At 36.0% G+C, this 20,520-nt stretch overlaps 1 protein-coding gene across 1 annotated transcript in view; it reads right to left on the bottom strand.

The window, feature by feature from the left end:
* Window positions 1-346: 346 nt before the first annotated feature.
* The window catches only part of RP1 (RP1 axonemal microtubule associated), a 164,908-nt gene continuing 144,734 nt past the window's right edge, over window positions 347-20,520 (bottom strand). The window contains exons 47-57 of the mRNA XM_066547495.1: window positions 16,734-16,941; window positions 15,115-15,174; window positions 14,635-14,813; window positions 13,862-14,084; window positions 10,499-10,653; window positions 10,291-10,366; window positions 8,102-8,180; window positions 7,608-7,893; window positions 5,973-6,051; window positions 3,073-3,148; window positions 347-416 (exon numbers count right to left, since the gene is read on the bottom strand). Of these exons, the coding sequence (XP_066403592.1) occupies window positions 347-416; window positions 3,073-3,148; window positions 5,973-6,051; window positions 7,608-7,893; window positions 8,102-8,180; window positions 10,291-10,366; window positions 10,499-10,653; window positions 13,862-14,084; window positions 14,635-14,813; window positions 15,115-15,174; window positions 16,734-16,941 (1,491 nt within the window). The remainder of the gene's footprint in view (window positions 417-3,072; window positions 3,149-5,972; window positions 6,052-7,607; window positions 7,894-8,101; window positions 8,181-10,290; window positions 10,367-10,498; window positions 10,654-13,861; window positions 14,085-14,634; window positions 14,814-15,114; window positions 15,175-16,733; window positions 16,942-20,520) is intronic.

The following is a 20,520-nucleotide window of genomic DNA, read 5'->3' as shown; positions in this document are numbered from 1 at the left end:
AATGAGCTAAATTTAGCTTACCCACAGATCATTACTGAAACACAAACATTTGAGTATTTTACTACATATGTAACTACATACTACAATTATGATTGCTCAGTTCAAGTCCACAGAGCCGTGTTACAGATTTAAGTTTCTGATATCTAAATCTCTGTCATGCAAAGATTTTGAGCATCTATAATAGGATCAGAATTCTGTGTTCACATTAGACATATTTAATTTACTGTGATGTTTTTAATACATTGTTTTGACTTTTCTTCACAATAATTACAATGCCTTCAGAATTATAAAAAGACATGAAAATCAAATCAGCATGGATTTGGAGAAGGATCACACTTGTAAAGAATCAGAAATCAAGCAGCTGTGGGTAAAGCTGCACTATGGTGAGGCCATCATTTTCATCTTCAGAAAGCCACCTTAAGGGAAAAACAAAAACCTGTCATAGACACAGCACATATAAAATTTAAGAAACAGACAATTTGTGAGAGCCTGGTTCTGCACCTTTGATTTTCTAGGATAGTTTTTACATTTGTTTGTAGAGACAAAAAAGCCAACCTGAAGAAAATAGTAACTTAAAATTTTTGTTTTCACATAGTATTCACATATGTGTAATTTTAAATTGTAACTAACTTTATTAATATATTTATTAAATATAAATTAATTTTATTTTTTGGTCATATAGGTAACTAGTAAATTGCTCTAAAGAATGACAATAAAATCAGGATAATTTAGAGTAGAGAAACATATTCTGTGATAGCAAGTTATTCTCCTTGTAATTAATTCTAGGAACTCTGTCTTTCCCATATCTCTTTGTTGGTTCACAAAATACTGAGTTGCATGATGGGCCCAATCCTAGCTCTGTAAGAGCCTATGGAGCTTTTACTGTTGATTATATGAGAAACAGGCCTGAGTCCAAAGTTTGGGTAGACTGATTTTAACTGGAACCATGGATACAGTGGTATTAATTTCCAAAGAGAGTTAAAAATCTTCTGTACTTTGAAAGGTGTATGACAGTCTGCCTGATTTGATATCTACATGTGTGGGAGAGATTCCCAGACAATAAGTACAGCATCAAAGTAGCTCACATCTGAAGCTGCACCATTCAGCAGCTGGGAGATATGGCTGAAGATAAACAGGTCCAGGCCGAAGCATAACTGATTTTGGCAGCTAAAATTGCATGTGGAAGTCACAGAGACTAGAAAAGATGTGATGTGTAAGCTAGACAACAGGCATTTAAATGAGTTAGCAAAGGATTCAGGTTTCTCAGTGATTAATGTCTTTTAGAGATGTTTTTTGTATTGGAGGAGTCTTTTTTATGTGAGAGAATGAGCCCATTCCCCATTCACTCCGTAGGCCATGAGACGAGGAGTTCCATGAGGAGCTCCATGTCTCAGCTGGAAGAGGACCATGAACTTAGAGTTTCCTCTATCTGAGGAGCCTCTGGGTCTCTGAGTACCCTGGGGTTAACCTCCTAATCTCTTCTACTGAATAACTTCCAGTTTTAGTAGGGTTTATATACTTCAAGGTAGGCACATAGTCCACCAAGCCTCAGTTAAATGTTCTTGTCAGGTGCATGTAGAATCAATCTGTGCCAGTCACTCACCCACATCAATGATGTGATTCCAGTTTGTGTGCTAGTCTCTTATATACCTTTGCACTTTTACTATAAGATTCTAAATAAAATTGAAAAAAAACCCAAATATCTGGAAAAAAATGTTTCCTGCAGTCTAACTCCTGCAAGAATCTTCCTCTGACTGGTGTGGTCTGAAAACTCTTACAAGCAAAAGGGGTGAAGTGGCATCAAATCCTGAAAATCCTGTCATGGATTGTGTTGCACATCTGAGTGATTCTGTGGGTTAAGAGCTTTGCTTAATGCCCACTAACTCAGATTTAGGTATCTAGAAGATTAGAGAGCATGCCTTTGGAGGAAGTTGAAGCAAGGGAAGTTTATTGTTATTGGAAGAAGTTTAAGGTTGTTGAGGTAACACCCTCACTCTAGTGATTTAGACTGTAGAGACCAACTGAGTATCCAAGAACTTCAAAGGTTACCTTTTTTTGGTACAGGGGCTGGGATTTGGCTTCCATTAATTGTCAAGTTTACAGAAACATTTAAGGAAAGGATAAAATTAAATATTCTTGGCTACCATTTCTGTTTTCAGATTACCAGGTAACATTCTCTTTCTAGATATAGGGAACTTGTAAATTTTCACACTTCTATATTCTCCATATGCATTAAAAAGCTAATTTCCTCTTGGAAGGACATGAATATGTTTGCATCAGTTATTTATTCTGAAATTCTTCAAGCTATGAATGATATATTTTAGTGAACAGTCACTCCAAATGTACCCTTCAATTTAATTTCCAGTTTCTGAAACTGTGTTGTTTCAGTTTGATGCAGACTGATGTGCACCCTCCTTTTGTACAACAGTACCCTTTACCCAAGCAACCCAGTACCTAAATACATTTCTAAATTTAGATCATTACACTTCTACATTACATTATATGAAGCTTTTTTTAATCTTTATCCTATTTGCTGAATGTGTCTTGGGCCCATACTAAGCAAACATTGAAACAGAAGGATTCTAATGTTTTACTGTTGCCCTTGCTCAATAAAATACACTACTTCTTCCATGAGTTTTGAATCTATGCTGCCATGTTCCACTGATTTCCTTTCTGATTCCCTTCCATGCCTGTTTGCTTATCCCTGATATGTTTGCCAGAGCTATTTATGTGCTAATGCTTGTATGGTGGTTCACCAGACACCTTCTACCTCTTGAACTCAAAATATGTCTGAATGCTTTCTCTTGGCAAAGGCATTAAATTATGCCTCTCCCTCCTACAATCATCCAGTTTTAATTGAGGGGAAAAATCTAGTGTCTTCCTCTAGCAATTCTTCTGACAAGTTCGTTTCAAGTTGGCCAGGGGGTTCAAAAGTCATTGGGGATGGACTGATAAGAACACAACATTGTTAAAAAAAATCATTACTGTCTTAGAAAACCAGACAGAAGCAACTGAGAGATTTGTGAAAAAGAAAACAGCATGTACAGAGGGATGATGGACTGATCTACTGACCTGTTACAGTTGAAGCAATGCACTGAATTCCTAGCTGCATCTGTGATTTCCACTTTTTCTAGAAACCAGCCACTTGCTGTAGAAGGAAAAAAAAAGATCAAATTTAATATAAACAAAACACAAATACAGCATAAGAAAGGTTTCTAATTTCATTTCTCAAACCCCATGTGATTCAGTACTTCTAAGTATATTCAACATCAGTAATATAGCTGAAACACAAATTATTAAAATTACTACCAACTTCTCTCAGTTTTACAGGGAAGGTCTTTGATGTTTTTGACAGAAAATGTAATGGGAGATTTTTGTTATGACTTAACTTATTTTTTAAGATTGGATAGAACAGGCAGTAAGACAAATGAAACAGAGTGCATGGTAATATCGAACACACTCTTGAAAACCCATTTTGCCCTTTCAGGTACTTGGAAATGCACTCAGAATGCACCCCTAGTGGGCATTCTACTACTCTTTTGTAATTAATATATTGATATGGATGTGAACCAAGTGGTGAAACTCAATGTTTCTCATATCCCTAATTTTCCAGCAGTCATGATTCAGAATAGCATTTTCATTTAGGCCAGCACTTGTATTTGTTTCAGCTTTAAGAAGATACTCAATATTCTACTTTAATCCCCTGTTTTGCTGTGTGAAGAAATACCTTCATTGTTGTGATATAGAATTTTATTTCATAAAATATAAAAATAATAATATTTTAAAACCAAAAGTTTATTTTATATATACAATGTCTGTGCTGATATCTTTAGTTGTCTTTGCCAATGCAAATACTTAATGAAAACATTTTTAAACTAATTAGGATCATACTGCTAGTAGTTGATAACATTTTGGTACTCTTTACGTGTCCTAGAGATAAAGAACTAGATCCTATCTAATTATTTTGGTTTTCAAATATTTGCATGAAGTACCAAGTAGGCAAAAACCAATAAAATATTTTTATTCATAAATGCTAAATTTTAATTGTACATACTAAAAATGTAATATAAAAATATTTGCAAATTGTATCAGTTTGGATAAAATCTAAAGGTACAGCGATGTTTCTTTTTATTCAATGACATTTTCAAAAAAATACCTGGGTTAAGTAGGCCATGAAGGTGTCTAAGTATTCCACCTTCAATTCACAAGATCCATTTATTGATATTGTGAAGTACTTTTGAAACTCTTTTAATGAAACCTTGTGAATGGTTTAATATATCATAGACTCTACTTGGAATAGATGACCTTTCACGAAATCTCTAAATCAGAGTCAAGATCATCAGCAATAAAATTTTACAGCCTCTCAAATTTACACGACACTTTACAAAAGAATAGAAAGGCAAGTTTGCTCTCTTGAAAAGATTAAAATCTAACGCTTCATCCTTTATTGACAAAACTCCAACAGACCTCACTGAAATCTCCAGGTATGGAGAAATCTAGAGGTAGGATCAGCTAGGATATGTTAGCAAACAGATGAAACATCCCAAAGAGTTACTGTAACATTTTAGGAAGCCAGTGGGGATAACAGCTGATGGCTGATGTGACAAATGACACTTGGAGGGAATTTCAAAGAAATATTTAGACGAAGGTTGTCATGTCTAAGATGAATCAACACACCCCAGCTGTGCTAGGAAGGCACTATTAGCAGCTATGTGGTATTGATCAGGACATAGAGAGGGGAAATAATAATGTTGTTGATAGATCAGGATTCAGGAAATAAAAGTTCAATCTTTTATTTCGCCTGCAGACTTCTGTGCAACTCTCAGTACTAAAAGTTGGCCATTGTGGAGTTCCCTTCCCAGATCAGATCTAAGTTGGACTGTGTGCATGTATAGCAGTTATCACAAATAAGATGAAAGTCACCAGGAAAATCTTGTTTATTATAATCTTTCAACAGGTTTGGTGTTTTTTCTGTTTTCAAAACCATGAAATATACGACATATATTACGACGGGTGCTTAGGAAAATAAAAAAGCTGTTCAACTTTCTCCAAATAGCAATAGGAATTGCTATTTGCAGAATTTTTCTTGGTTCATTCTAGAAATGAGAAACCCTTTGACACTTTATTATGCCTCATGAACTTTTTATTAAACCTAAACCTATTTCTTTGAGATGAGTTAAGCAAACTTCACCTGACCAGAGTATCTTAATACAGCCAGACCTTTTTGATTCAACTTATACATTCCCTGAAAATTCTGTTTTTGTGTTTGTATATCTATATATGTCTGTATATATCTTGATTTCTGCATATCCCTACGGGTTTTTAGCACTATTAAATGTAAGCTCAAAAAATTATATGCCCTGTTTTATTTTTCTGTAAAATTCAGAGTCTAAAGGTTACTGTTCACAGAAACATTTTCCATTATCATGTGTGGCTATGTTCTATAGCCACAACCTAACTTAACATCAGAGGAGGACCTGGTGCACATTGGTGTTCTCACACTTTCACAAGAGGAGATCTGTGGGTGTGAGAGGGAGCTACATCATGCTTTGACCAGAGTCCTCAAACTTGCTCAAATCATGGAAAGTTTAGCCTGCAGTTTGAAAATTCAATCATGTCTTGAATTGATTGAATTCAAGACAATCAATTGTCTTATTGACAATCCATTTTCTTATTGTCCACAAGACAATCATTGTCTTATTTAAGACATCTAATGAGGGGTGTGGTTGAGCAATATTTGAGGGATAAAACTATCTGAGGTTTATTTTAACTAGATCACTCTTGGAAAAAGAATTGTGGTATAGTCAAGGGAAATGTGCTAGAGAGGGTGAAAACAAGGGCAGTAAAGCTGACCTTATTTATACACAGGTTTGTATTAGCTAGCTGTAGCAGTGGTGTGACTTCAAGCACCTTTCCAAATGTCAGGCAGATCCTTAAGATGTTTGCAAGGCTACTGAACACAGAATACTTACCAAATCCTTTCCCGTCATGGCCAATTTCAATTGAACGTAGGCTGCCTAAGTTTTTTGTCTTAATCTTGAAGGTATCAACCTTTAATATTAAAATACAGTTATTAAAAATATGATACTAATGTTTGGAAGCTTACATATTTGTCTAGGTCAGTTCTGAGACCAATTCAAGTGTAATAGTAGAAGTTCAGAATAAGTGAACCACTAATGTGGCTTATTTTCCCTACTGATGATGTGTGGCATACATTCTCTCCTATTAGGTCCCAGTTTCAACACAAAAGATTCACTTTTCAACTTATAGTATGACAATCCCTATCTCTTTCTTGACTTTCATCTACTGTGAAAATATTTTTGGTCTCATGACTCCACAACTGATATAGTATTCTAAAATATTTTTGTATATCATATGTGAACAAAAATTCAGAAATATAAAATTAAAGGCTTTTACTAGATTAACCATTATTCCTCTCAAATATTATACACTTTAATATGAAATATTCCATTATTTCATATTGCTGATTTTTAAAAAGAAATTGTTTTTCCTAAGACCTTTGACTTAGGTCTCAGGAAAAAACTGGCTATCCATTTACTTAGCTGGATTGCTAACAGGATTTCTACATATCTACTGTTCCTTTTTGAAGAGTAATGACACCTCCTGTGTAGTACCAGGCAAAAGGAAGTACCACTTAAGACATTTTTTACTTGCTTCTTGTGCCTATAGGTAGCTAGATTTATTATTCTCCTCAGTATGGAAGACAATTCATGGGTAAATATCTTTGTCTCACAGATAACCTGGCTGAAGAAACTACTTCCAGGTAAAAAGATGATTCATATTGCTGGAGATAATGAGGTAGATCTCTTAAGGTATATATTCTCCCTGGAGTTCTAATTATTTAGTCATTACCTTTCAATAACTCCACAAGAGAAAGTTACAGAGAATATATATATTTCTTTTTTACTTAAGGGTAACCATCATTGTACTCCTTTGCACAAGTGGTGACCAAACAGAGCAATTTCTTTGCCAGAATAATATATTTATTAAATTAGGAGAACATCGAGTCGAGGCACTAGGACATCATGCAGAGAATCTGCATTCTTATGCAAATATCTGTATCTGAACTAAGGGTCTCTGAATAACAGCCTAAAGCAGGATGGATCTCAGAATCAGGCTGATGTGTATGGTTCCATTTCACCTGGTTTTAGGCTTATACATCCAGGGATGCTCGCAGCACCAGTTTCCATGGCAAAGTAAAATGATGGGATGTAAGAGACTGATGTGTTCTCATGCAGGATATTCAACGTGTGTGCAAGAGCACAGGGTAGTGCACACACATGCACAGCCCACTCGTGCTGTGCATTTCAGAATGAGGAAATACAGAGCTGGGCACGTAAGGGGAGGCAGTGTGAAGATGTATTTGGGACTAAAAGGCAGAAGAGCAGCAGAGGTAGCTAGATAAATAGAAGTAAAATGTTCCTTGGTGAATCTGGTGGAAAGAAGAAACACAGGGCGAGCTGAGACTCATGTAGTGATGTGGAAAACAGAATAAATGCCTCAAGTTTTCTAAAGAACTTGCATAGATTTAATGTTTGCTTTTCTGGTACAGAAATGGATACAACCTATAAAGTCTGTGTACTTACCTTTCCTCTTTCAAAGGGGTTTTGATGCTCCAGTGACTGAGAGAGTTGAAATACCTCAGATTTGTCCTCATTCCCAAATAAAATAATATGCACATTGGCATCAGTCCCTGCTCCCCTTTTGTCACCTGTGTACACTTTAATAGTATACTCTCTCAAATGTTTTACTTTACTTCCTTCTTTGTTCAAGTTGTTATCTATGTCATTCTTTTGTTTCTCTCCTCTAATAACGAAGGATCTTGGGATTTCTCTCTGTATTTTGGGCTTATTTGCATTCACAGAAAATTCTCTGAAAAACAGAATCACATTTCTTTTTTGGTAAGTAAATAATATATTAATTTTAAAAAATCCTATTAATTTATGTGGAACAGCTAAAGATGGGCATATTTTAAAAATATCTATTGAGAGAATCACATTTACTTTAATTCAGTGTCTGCTCAGTGTTTTCAACTATTATGCTATTAAAAAACATTACTAGCTTTACACAATATACTCACTCATTCACTTCAAATACATAGATAGGATGCTCCTTCGCAGCTTCTTGCACATGCATTTTTTTAATGTCCAGTTTGCAGTCTGCAAAGAAGGAAAGAGAACATAGTGAAAGTGTTCCATTGCATGACAAGAAATTAGGTAGGATGTTGTTGGTGTAATGATTGCATTCTTACTACCTGAAAACTTCATTTTTTTCATTAATTTATGAATGCAAACAACTCAGTTGAAAGTGCTGTAACGACTACAAGATTTTTTTATTTTGTTCCTATTTGTGAACCTCAACTTAGAAACTTAGGAGTAAGCGTTTCCTTTGTCTTAGTGAAGCAAAGGAGTGTTGTCCTCACTGTCCTTGGATGGGCATGCAGAAAAGCTTCAGCATGACTTGGGCAGGCACATTTGAGAAAGAAGAGCAGAAATACAAGTCTGTTGCTTCCTCCTCAGTGACCACTTGACAAGAGGAGTGGAGCTCTATTCCACATGCAGCACAAAGAGGATCTCATTAGGTGGCAGGTGGGAAGGCAGTTCAGCAGCTCACTGTACCCCTCTGCTGTTTGGGAAACATTGCTCCCTGAGTGTAAGACAGATTGAATTGTTGAATTTTCTGCTGGGACTTCAGCTGCATGGCCTGAGTGTCTTGCCACTAGTCAGTCTATGGCAAAATAAGAGAAAATGAAGACTATTCATTTTCCCTTCTAATATTTGTAGCTGCAGCCCTGTTCAACAAACTGCATTCCAATCTCTTCTGCTACTATCCAATTCTCTTTAATTATATCAATAGGCTTCTGTGGAGGAATCCAAGACATTGTGTTACACTATGACCTGCCAAGATAAGTGCATAGAGAGAGTCAGAAGATTCAGGAAGGGACAATGTACCATCTAATCTTAAAAACTTGCTCTGATAAGCAATGAAAGCATAAATGCACTAGAGAACATTGCCTGGACTGATCATCCTGCAGGGTACATCTGACTTTAAAGAGATTGTATGGGATTTGGGATTTTTGGTTCAAAGTCTTGGTCCAAACTAGTCTCAGTTCAAACAGGTCTAGTTACAATATGGACACCTTTACTCATCCGAAGTGTTTTATCATCTAAGTAACTCCTTTGGAAGAAATATCTGTTAAAACTCATCTCAATCCTGTCTTCATAACACACACAGAGGCAATGAGCCCAATGTCCCTTCTTTGTGAACTGTGTTTTCAAACCTGAATGGAAAAATCTCTCCTGTCACGTTCTCCGTGGTGCCCTTTGGCTAGACACAATTGCCACATTCAGTGACTGTCACTCAGACAGATGGCTGCAGTTAACTTCCACAACTGAGGCTGTGGGAAACAAAATCAGTGAGCTGCAGCTGTCCCTGTCCCTCCCTTCCCCTCTGGAGTAACTGCAGCCCCACACCGTGTCCCCCTGGGGGTGACCCTGTGCTGGGCACGGGATGTGTGACCAGCCAAGGAGTTTGTGCCCAAATGTCACCTCACATACGTGGTTGAAATAGGGTGCTGTGCCTAAAAGGTTTTTATGAGGAGCCTCTGGATGACCAAACAAACAAAAAAAAAAAGATAAAGTGCAAACATAGAACCCTTGCTTCCCTAGAAAACTGTCTGAAAATGGTCAAGTGTAATGCATACGAATGATTTACAATTTTATAGCAAATTTCATTAATGGATTACAAAAAAGTTTATAATTAATTCTTTGAATTAGTAGCACGATAGCCATCCTACAGATAAAGCAGAGAGATGTTGAGGTCAAGACAATTTTAAGGAAGTTCAGTGACAAAACTTGCTGAATGCCAAACAGAGGTAAAAATTGCCTCTGAATGTCACAGGGAGAAAACTGAACTGGTGGGAAAACAGTGAAAATAATTGAATCATAGAAGGAAAATTAAACAATACCAATTTCTTACTTGAGTAATAATTATTCTCCTAGATAACTTATTAGTAGAGCATGTATTAAGTGCAGAATATAATTATATTCATCTTCATTTACTTTCTTGATGCAAAAATGTTATAACCTTTAGATCCCAGGATTTTAATTTGTCGAAATGTAGAATTTTGCTTTATAAAACACTACCCTTTAGAAAAAATAGCCAAAAGGACTTAACTAGGATTTAACTCTGGCAGGGACTTTGTTGCCTTTAATGGGATGCTAGCTGTGTGATTTACATGACTGAGTTTAGAAAGTAAAAGCATTTTACCTGTTTTACTGCTGATCGAAAGAAGAATTTTTTCCAGTTCTCCCAAGTCAACAGCATCCACCATAACTGGAAATGACTAAAATAAAATTATTCAGTATTGTAATAGAAAACCATGTTTCTTAGCTGTATGGAGAAATTTGAAAATAATATGTAGGAAGTACAAGAATGTATTAAAGGGTAAATTTTAAAATACTTTAAGACAGAGTACCTCGTTTTTCTCTCCCTGCTGTACATTCTGCAATGACTGGAGAAGGGATCTGTCTCCTGTGTCACCATGAGTACCATAGATACATGCAGTCATATGCACTAAATTTCTCTCATTCAAAATATTTCTTGAAAATACTGTTAGATGATATGTAACCACTGCAATATCAAGTAAAAAGAGATCTTGTTAAGACTGTGCCACAACCTTGCATGGCAATTTGACAACATGGCATTCTACAGTCAGATGTAATTAAAATTTAAGCACTTCAAAATAATAGCAAAACCCCAAATTTTTGCAATTTTTTCTTCATAATTGTTTTGCCACCATCTCCCAGATCTGAAATTTGAGAAGTGAGGCTGGACCAGCCCAAAAAAAAAGTGAAAGAATTGCATTTGGAAGGTTTAGTTCTTGGATCACTGTGTCAAAGACCAGCAAGAGTGGACCTGCCCCACAAGAGTGGACAAGGTAGAAGCTGAGCACAGCCCCAGCTCAGACAGTGCCCTCTCTGACCACGTTCTGCAGCATCTGCATGAGGCAGGCAGAGCTGTCCAGAGTCCCAGATGCAGCAAACAATGAAAAAGGCCTGGGATCCATCCAGGGATTGAGCTGGGGGTAGAAGGAGAAAGGGCCAGAGAAGGAATGAGAACAAGGCTACAACATAGGTCCAAAGTCTGTGCAGGAGAGGAGGGCAGAGAGAGAACTTGGGAAAGATGCACATAACATGTGGCTCAGGCATGAGCTGACTGGGCCATCCTCTGCCTATCATGGCTGGAGGTTCCAGGGGAGTCCAAGACAAGTCAAGTCTGTGACTCATCGTGGCCCTGATGCACTGGAGTCAAATGGAGAGGCTGCATTCCTGAACCTCGGATTAAATCATACAGTGGATAGCACTGGGAGAGCCCATTGTACAGAGGAGGGCAATGGAGGGAGATTAATGTAGGAAGGGTAGGAGGCCTAAAATGCTTAAATAGTGGTCTTTGTTTGCGTAGTGTGACCAGATCACAAGTGCAGCCACCAAGCTTTTATCTCTTTAGTGTACTGAATAAATTGGAAAGTTTAAAGGGGTCTCTGAAAAGAAATTACATACAACAAGGGTAACATATATGAATGTTACAACTCCATTAATTTTATAAAATTCTAATTATTTCATAAGATTGATATGAATTATGGCTCTATGGCTCTCTGTTAAATTTATGGGAATAATCAGCTTGAAAGTAGTATAATAGGGTTTTTTTGCCTTCTCAATATTTAATTGTTTTGCCTTAAAAAGTACAGTAGTGCAAAACTGACCTTCTGAACAGCCCTGTGTGTGAGAGGAGACAGACAGCACCATGTCATCCCTGGGGATTCCTGAGGTGTAAACATCTCAAAGGAAGGTACACTAAAGGGAAACTACTTATGTATATACTCAGCTGGAGGCCTGCATCTGCTCATTAATACACCCAAAGGCACAAGTGTGCACTGCCAGATCTCAAGGGTCTGTACTCTATCAACTGCATTTTGATGGCTTCAATTAGCCATTAGCAAATGCTTCATCACAATCCCAAGCATACTTTTTGTAAAAAAGGAAAATATAACTGAGATAAAATACTAAGGCACTCTATGAATGACAGAGCTGTATCTGAAATTTAACATCACATGGCTTCTGGTTATGGTGAGTGTGATTAGCTGCTTTCCATTCCAATTAATACAATACTGGTTTTGCTTTTAGCTGATAAAAGGGAGAAAATAAATTAGGTTTAGAAAGCTGTCAAAAAGCATATCTGGTTTTCACAATAAATTGCGAGTAAATTTGTCTCTAAAGATCACTTTGAACTCCATGTGTACCACCTGCTGTGGAGCTGCTTAAAGCTCTCTTGGACATAAATGGCAAAGATTTGGGGGAATCACTGTCCTAGTTTTTTTTCCTTCACTGCTTACAAATCCCTCCTTGAAAATATCTAAAGCATGGGTGGAAAGAAATAAAAACCACAGAAATTAGCTATTTCATTTGATAGTTCTTTTACCTAAACTTATAGATAATATAACACCTATTCCTTGTTTGCGATGTCTTTTGTCTCTTGATTTCAGAATAGATGCAAAGAACAAAAATATTACCAGGAAAGAAAAAAAAAAACCAACGAATGGGGAAATTATTTTTTCAATGAAGAGGTCAGTGACAGAGCCAGAGCCAAGGTCATAAGGACTCCAGTCTCATCCCTCCTTTATCACCCATGCTGCATCTTTCTCTCCTCATTTCTGTGGGCTTGGACCTGTATCCTGAATACTTCTGCATTTGACAGTGATCAGTCCTTTGCAAGGGGTGCACTCATGTGCTTTATGTTAATCTGAAGATCCTCTTTGTTTCAATCTTGTGTGTAGGAGATGAAAGCCATTGAGGCTTATTCTGTACCCATACTGTGTAAGTGGCCAAGTGAAAATAACACCTCCAAGCAATATAAAATTTAAAGCCTAGATACAAATATTAGATTTTCAGTTGCAGCCAAAATATGCAAAATAACCCCAAACCTCAACCTCTGTTACTTCTACTGAGATCATTCACATACTTCTGGATGCATTCAGAGACCTCACTGAAACTGGGCCATAAGTTCAAATCCAAAGTGTTTTGGGGTAGTTTATTTTATGTCTACTTCAGCCCACTTTAGATGAGCTGACTTATTTTTTACCCAAATAATTATTTGTCTTCTGCATAAAACCCAGGGACAAATTATTTGGATATTAAGTATCATTATTTGGTCTGTTAATTAAGTTAGTATTTGTTCCATCATATGGTAGCATTCAGTAAGTATCACATTAGGGAATAGGGTGGAATTTAGGTGAAAAGATTTCTTTTATTTTACTTAACCAAGGTGACAAATGTAAGAATTGTTGAGCTAATTTTAGGAGGCATAAATATTTGGAGTATATAAAGGTAATAAAGCTGAAGCTTATATGTAGTTTTGAGCTGTTATTTACTGAGAATATTTGTTTGGAAAGTGCAAACAAACAACAAAATCACCTAATAGTAAATGAACTATAAAAAATCATGTTGTTAATGTCAGCAATATGAGCAGCTGAGGACTAAACAAAAGAGAATAAAAATATTACAACAGTGCAAGAAAAGAATATTTCTTATAAACTGTTCTTTCTAGCATATAATAATGCTTTTGTGCAATCAAGTGAATATTGAATTTCCCACTTTATGGTACAGAAATTAAGCTGAGTGGGTAATATTTTCCTTCATACCTTTTAACTTCTTATCCAGTCTCTATGAATCATTAAATAAAGACAATAAAAATTTCCATTTTGATAAAGGTTTCTACTGTAATACTAGGACATGTTAACCTCCTGAACCACTCTACTGCTTTGAAGTAGATTTATACCTACCAGAAAGTGCTTCTTTTAATGGCCACTGTATAGGGAATTCAACCCATATGTCTCCATTAGGAGAAAGAGGAAGTGTTTTATTTATGGTGAGACTAAAGGTATCCAGGGTTGATGTGTTCTGTATTTTAAAGTGATGAAGAGACAACTGGGATATGTTGATTTCCAAACTCTGGAGACCAAGCCTCACTTTATAAAGCGTTCCCAAATCAGATGGCAAATGTATCTAGGAATCAACAAAACAATGAGTTAGCATCCAAACAGAGGTGTGCAGATAAATGCATAGTTTACAGGAAGAGAGGAAGCTGGCTCTAAAGGAGTCAGCACAATCCTGAACCCATTTGCATCAAGCTTGGTGCTAGAAGTGCCATTCACTTCAAAAGCAGCAGAACCAGGTTGACTGTAGGCACTTAAGGACATTTTAGCTTTATCCTCTAGGGGCATTCGTTGTAATTGATCTATCAAATTCAAATTACATACACCAATGATTTCTAATGTGAATAAGTAACATTAATGTCATTTAAAATGATATGCATTATTAACTATGACTATTTGTTGGGGAAAAAAGGAATATGCTTGATCATCATGAACTTGAGAAAGCCAGAAATTAAAAATAATATATGGTATGCGACTGAAAACTTCAGCTCTGATTTTCTTGAATGTTTAAACAGTAATACAAACACTAAAAACAATATTTACAGCACTACGCTATTATTTCTCTTTAAAATGAAACTCAAAGGAAATTTAAATATAGGCAAATCTATATATTATTTTACATCATATGTTATTTGGTTCTCAGTCTGATGTTCCACTTTGTTTTCCATGGAAACTGGATTTGACTTGCTGTTGCTTCCATAAAAAACCATAACCATCTTGGATATATTTTCTGACAACTTTTCAAATTCTGATTTTGTTTCTTCTTGATGCTTTGTGAAATAAATCCTCCATCTGCCTTCTGAACAAATAAAATAAGGAAAATAAAAAGGAAAAAATATTAAGGATGTTTCTGTTTTCATATATAAACAAAGTTATCTGATATAAAATTTCTAAGACATGCCTTGTTCTACATGGGGAACATTATTTTATAAGGATGTCACCTGGGTATTGAGCAGCTCCCTAAGTTCATTGCCATTTTTTACAAAGGGGAAACTATTGTCAGTACTAGTAAGTATAATGACTATTGTGATGAAAATATTCTCACATTATTATTTCAAAACTGATTAATAAAACAGTCAAGGTAATGACAGAAGCTATACCTGAATTCATTTGCTCTCTTCCTAAAGGCCAGGCAGATGTACTCCTCCTCTCCTGAACTTCTAATTAAAAAAAGATAAAATTAATACTTTTGTAGAACAGTGTCTATATGATAATAAAGGTCTGTATTCATGTCTAGTGAGGCAATTGACTGAGTATTATATCATTTAGATTAAAGATTTAACTAGGAAATGTACAGTGTGATTTTCTATTTAAGCATCATCTAAATATCATCCCATTAAATAAACTGTCTCTAAGGCTGGCTATTTACTAGGAAAATGGCAGTAAGATGAAGATTCAAGTATTTTTCATTTTAAAGTATTTCCCTTCATTTGTACAATTTATGCTCTGGATGAATGAGCACTAATTGGATGTCTTTAATGCCCATTCTAGAGGTTGATGCTCCTCCCACAGATATGAGTCTCCACTGATTTCATCGGGATTTGGTATAGATCAAAGTTGCCTGTAAACATTAGGTAGTGACCTGAACTGAAAATGAGATTTCTTTTGACCTCATAACCAAGACTAGATTTGCCAATTATTGTATAAAGAAACTCACAGGAACATTTGTCCTAATCAATGAAGTTTGATAGAAACAGAACTAAATATTGCCTTTTTTTATTTTTTCAGAGATATCCCAACATACAAACCAAACCAAAGCTGAAATTATTTGTATTTGCATACGAACAGTTTTCTCTTTTTTTTCCTGGTTTCAAATGATCAAAAGTTAGAGATCATACAGCAGAGGAAATCAATTGAACTAGAATCTTCTTCAGTCTCAAGAGGCTATTGCTGGACAAGTGCCAGCAAATGCTCAGGGAGTTAGGAAGAATAAATCTAGAACACGTTTTGCAATCCAAGGACTCATCTATACTGTCAATTAACTTCTCTGAGAGGCAGGAGAATAAATACATCTGTCTTAGAGGTACATTCTGTGTTTTGGTGCCTACTGATCTGGTTGGAGTGTGTTGTGGTTCCTCCCAGCTTGCACACCAGATTGTGTTGAAATCCATTCCTGGATTGAAGCCATGACACAGGGAGGGAAGGAGGGTGTACATTCCTTTCCTGTCTTGACAAAGAGCCACAGGCAGTGGGCTCAAAACTGCTCTTCTGTGGCCTGACTACTCTCATGGTGTCAGTCAAAAGCATCTCCAGATTCTGGCAAAAGTTGTCCAAACAGTGTAGCATAAATAATGTAAATTAGTCTTCTTGAATACAATGGAGACATTTTCTGCACTGCTTAAACAGAGTTTTCCCTGCTTTTTACCTCATTTTCACTCTGCCTAGCAAGTAATTGGTATTAGAAGATTAAAAATAGTTTGCAGGTGTAGAAGTAAGACTTGGAGAGGCAGGAATTTGTAAAAAAGGAATAGGACAAACTTCCTGGCATTTACAGCATTTTAAATCTGGAGTAACAAAGCAGAAATTATCCTTTGGCAAATTGTGGTTATTCAATGGTATTAAAACGCAAAGTGTTCAGACACACTAATTCCCTGTATAATGACAATGTTCTACTGGAATATTTTAAATCACAACTTCTTTGTAGAAGGAAATTGTATAGCTGCATTCTCCAGTTTGGAATGAGTTTCTTAGCAGATGATAGTTTGAAGATAGTGTTGACCTGTGACATCCAGAGTTACTGAGGCAGATCTTTTTCCATCATGTCTGTCTTTAAGCCATGTTTGAGCCATAAACAGTGTTTCTGTCCCTGAAGATGCTGACTCTTTCACAATGATCTTCTCCAGAAGCCAGTCAGAGCCTCTCCCTTTTTCAACAACCATCCTTTGCAGAATACCAATATCTACTGCCTCCACTGGAAAAATATCCACCTGAAAAATTCAGAATCAGAAGTCATATGGAAACAGAATCATGTAACTAAATTATCAGTGTATTTTGAAATATGAAAGTGAGAAGAAAATCAGGATTTTTTTATTAACTCAATAAATAGCAACAGAACCAGAAATGACAAGTTTAACCATGCTAAATGCCTGCAGTAAGAAGTATTTCTTCCCTTTGTAGTTCTGCAATTTACATCTAAACCCCCTCTTTGCCCACACAGATTATCAGCTGCCTATGCTTGCTTAATGAGAAATTTTCCTTCCCAAAATTGATGTTTAATGATCTACAGGGAATATATTTTAAAAATATCTTACTCTCAACAAAATAGACCCCAAGGGCTATTTCAGGAATGAAATACAGGGAATGAGAAGGGTAGAAACAAGCATCACAGAAGGAATCTCTAAAGAAAGAATGACAAAATTGGTTCCAGATTTGGATTAACTTGTAGGATTAGTTTCAATATAAGTAATTGAATGGAAAGAAAAATATTAAATAAAACTATGTTGAAATAAGTTCTGCTATTCTCTATCAGTTAAAAAAACCCACAATAATTTTACAATGTTTAGAACACTGAAGTAAGATTCCTAAAGAGAATTGTGATATATCAGACATTCAATACTTTCACAATATCTGATTCTGGCTATTTGTGAGTGTTACCTCAGCTGAAAAACAGACATTAAATTCTTGTCACAGAGACTTTCCACATTTTTTGCTTTATAGATTTATGAATTATCGTCTCATTTCTACTGGGGTTGATAACTGTTAAAATCTAGTGTTATTTGTGATGGAATTTCCAGCATGATTTAAAGATGCAGAGATGGTTTTGAAGGGAATAGGTAGCAATAATGATGAAAACACTTGAGTCCTGAGAAGTCTTTAAGTCTTCCCAAAGTAATTCACACTGAAGTTGCTCTGCCAGAGCAACCCTTAAAGGTTTACGCAGAGGTGAAACAAAGAATAGCAGTTCTCTTTCTCCACCACTTATAATTTCTTTCCTGGAAAAGTCTTCCAGCTGAAGAACTTATGAAAGATTTGTGTCACAAAGATGAGCTTAACAAGCTTGCAATTTAATAAGACACAGCATAAGCTCAAATATTGAGCTTAAATTTGCAGATTAGATATGACCATTCACTTAAAAAGAATCCCCAGAAACAGAAAAATTTTAAATTTGTTCTTCAATTTTTGTTCCTCATTTTTCATTAATATCTGTACATGTGAATTTGAAAGTGTGTATTTGTGAACCACACCTTTAACAGTGTCCTAAAAATAATAATCAACCTGATACTGATTACTCTGTAACTTGTAGACAGAAAGGTCATGTTAGTCACAAACTGCTACAATGTACCATCTAATCAACACATCAGCATTATCACTCTTAAGCTGTCATGTGAAATGGGAAAATGAGACAATGATATGAAGGAAAAAAATCTGAAAGAGGCATTTGAATATCTATACTTCCTCACAAGGAGTCAAGGTTATCAGTGGCTTACTGAATCTAACAGCAGAGCAAATACATTGGAACAGCTGAAATTCTAGGAGTGCAGAACTGCAGGAAAAGAGGCTCCTCTTCATGTTTTCCTTAGCTATATCAAAAAATTAAGGTTTAGTGTCAACACAATAATTTTATTTTATTACCTATTGGACTAATTTGATGATTGAATACCATTAACTTGAACTCTTAATTTACGTTAATTGCGATATTAATTTGATCACTCCTTTATTCCAGCTTTAATTGGATTGGTAAAGTTATACCATCATGTCTGAATAAAATGAATTTGTTACACTTATTAAATGAAATGTATTAAAAATACATGCAGTTAGGAGATGACTGAAAAACACAGACTGAAGTAAGAAACCTGAAGTAAGACCCCTGTGTCTGTCAGTAAAAAAAAAAAAAATTAAGTTCACAAAATGTGCATATTTATCCTAAAATTGCTGCTAGCTCTTGCAAATGATAATGCTTATACTAATGCATGATTGTTGAGGTTTAACCCCAGGCATTATCCAAGCCCTACAGAGCTGCTCGCTCACCCCCTCACCAGAAAGATCAAGAAGAGAATGAGAATGGTAAAAGCTAGAAAAATTTTGGGTTGAGATAAAGTTTAATAGAGAAAGCAGCAGCCATGCACACAAGCAGAGCAAAACAAGGAATTGATTCAGTGCTTTCCATGGGTAGGCAGGTGTTCAGCCATCTCCAGAAGAGCAGGGCCCCAGAACTTGCAGAGGTTACTTAGGAAGACAAATGCCATCACTCCAAATGTCCCACGTCCTCCTTCTCCCCTGCCTTTCTATACTGAGCATGATGCCATAAGGTCTGGAATATCCCTTTGGTCAGCTGGGGTCACCTGTCCTGGCTGTGTCTCCTCCCACCCTCCCAAGCACCCCCAGCCCCCTCACCAGCGTGGCAGCACAAAAAGCAGGAAAGGCCTTGGCTCTGTGCAAGCCCTGCTCAGTGATAACAAAAACACCTCTGTATTATCAACTCTCTGTTCAGCACAAATCCAAAACACAGCCCCATACCAGCCACTGGGAAGAAAATTAATTCTACCCCAGCTGAAACAAGCACAATTATTTTACTGGAAACACATGAGAAAGCTCTTGTCAGATACTTGTTAGAATAATTTCTTTTTTAGAGAAAAGAGTTTTCCAGGGAATGACTAATTTAGTGGCATGGTCATCAGCATCTCCAGAAAAATCTGTTGTCAGTGATCCACCCTTGGAAAGGAGAGTTAGGAATATTGGAAAACTACAGACAATAATCTGCTGCTTCTAGTCTTGTGCTGTCCCCAGAAGAATAGCTGGGTCTGACTTGCATCAAGTTTGATGGATAACAAACTTTTAGCACTGATTAACTTAGTGACTTAATAAATCAGGGGCAGTATGTGCTATGGGTTATCTATGACCTGGAGGATCCAGCCACAGATAAAAGCAACTATAGTTAAGACACAAAATGTTTTCCAATTCCTTTTTCCTATGAAAATAAGTACATTTTGATGGAAAAAAACATCTGTGAAAAGCTTGATGTTTGGTTTGTGTTAGACACACTATCGTTTGTCATTGTGCCATTTTAACAAGCTCACTTTAGAGAATGTAAAATCTCAAAAATCCATGGACAAATCTGCAGATTATTCAAACATCTAATAAAGTGCAAGTTAAGGAACTATTAAATAGACTAGAAATTGTGTCATCTGGGATAAACTCACCTCATAGATAAGATAACATTTTCTCTTTATGTGTACATTTGAAAATCTATGCAGTGTAATGAGCTTTATTTTAGTCAAGAGACCAAAAAAGAACAGAGAAAGAGGAGCAACCATAATTCTTAGAGCTAAAAACAATTGGCTAGAGATAATTTATTTGCTAAACTTAATTCACTTTTCTTCTCTCAAGCTGTCTGCAAACAGGGAGATTATGACATATATTTCATTCTAATTTTATGAAATTCAATTATTATTAATAATTTAGCTAATATTTTTGTAGATTCATCTGAGACCATGGATTAGGCATAAAATTTTCTAAATACTCGAGTTGTTGACAGGTCTTGTACATCACATGATATTCTACCTTTT

This window comes from Molothrus aeneus, chromosome 1 (genome assembly GCF_037042795.1).
Source record: "Molothrus aeneus isolate 106 chromosome 1, BPBGC_Maene_1.0, whole genome shotgun sequence".
Lineage (NCBI taxonomy): Eukaryota > Metazoa > Chordata > Aves > Passeriformes > Icteridae > Molothrus > Molothrus aeneus.
Note: the sequence above shows the minus strand (reverse complement) of the source record. Positions and strands in the feature narration are given on the sequence as shown.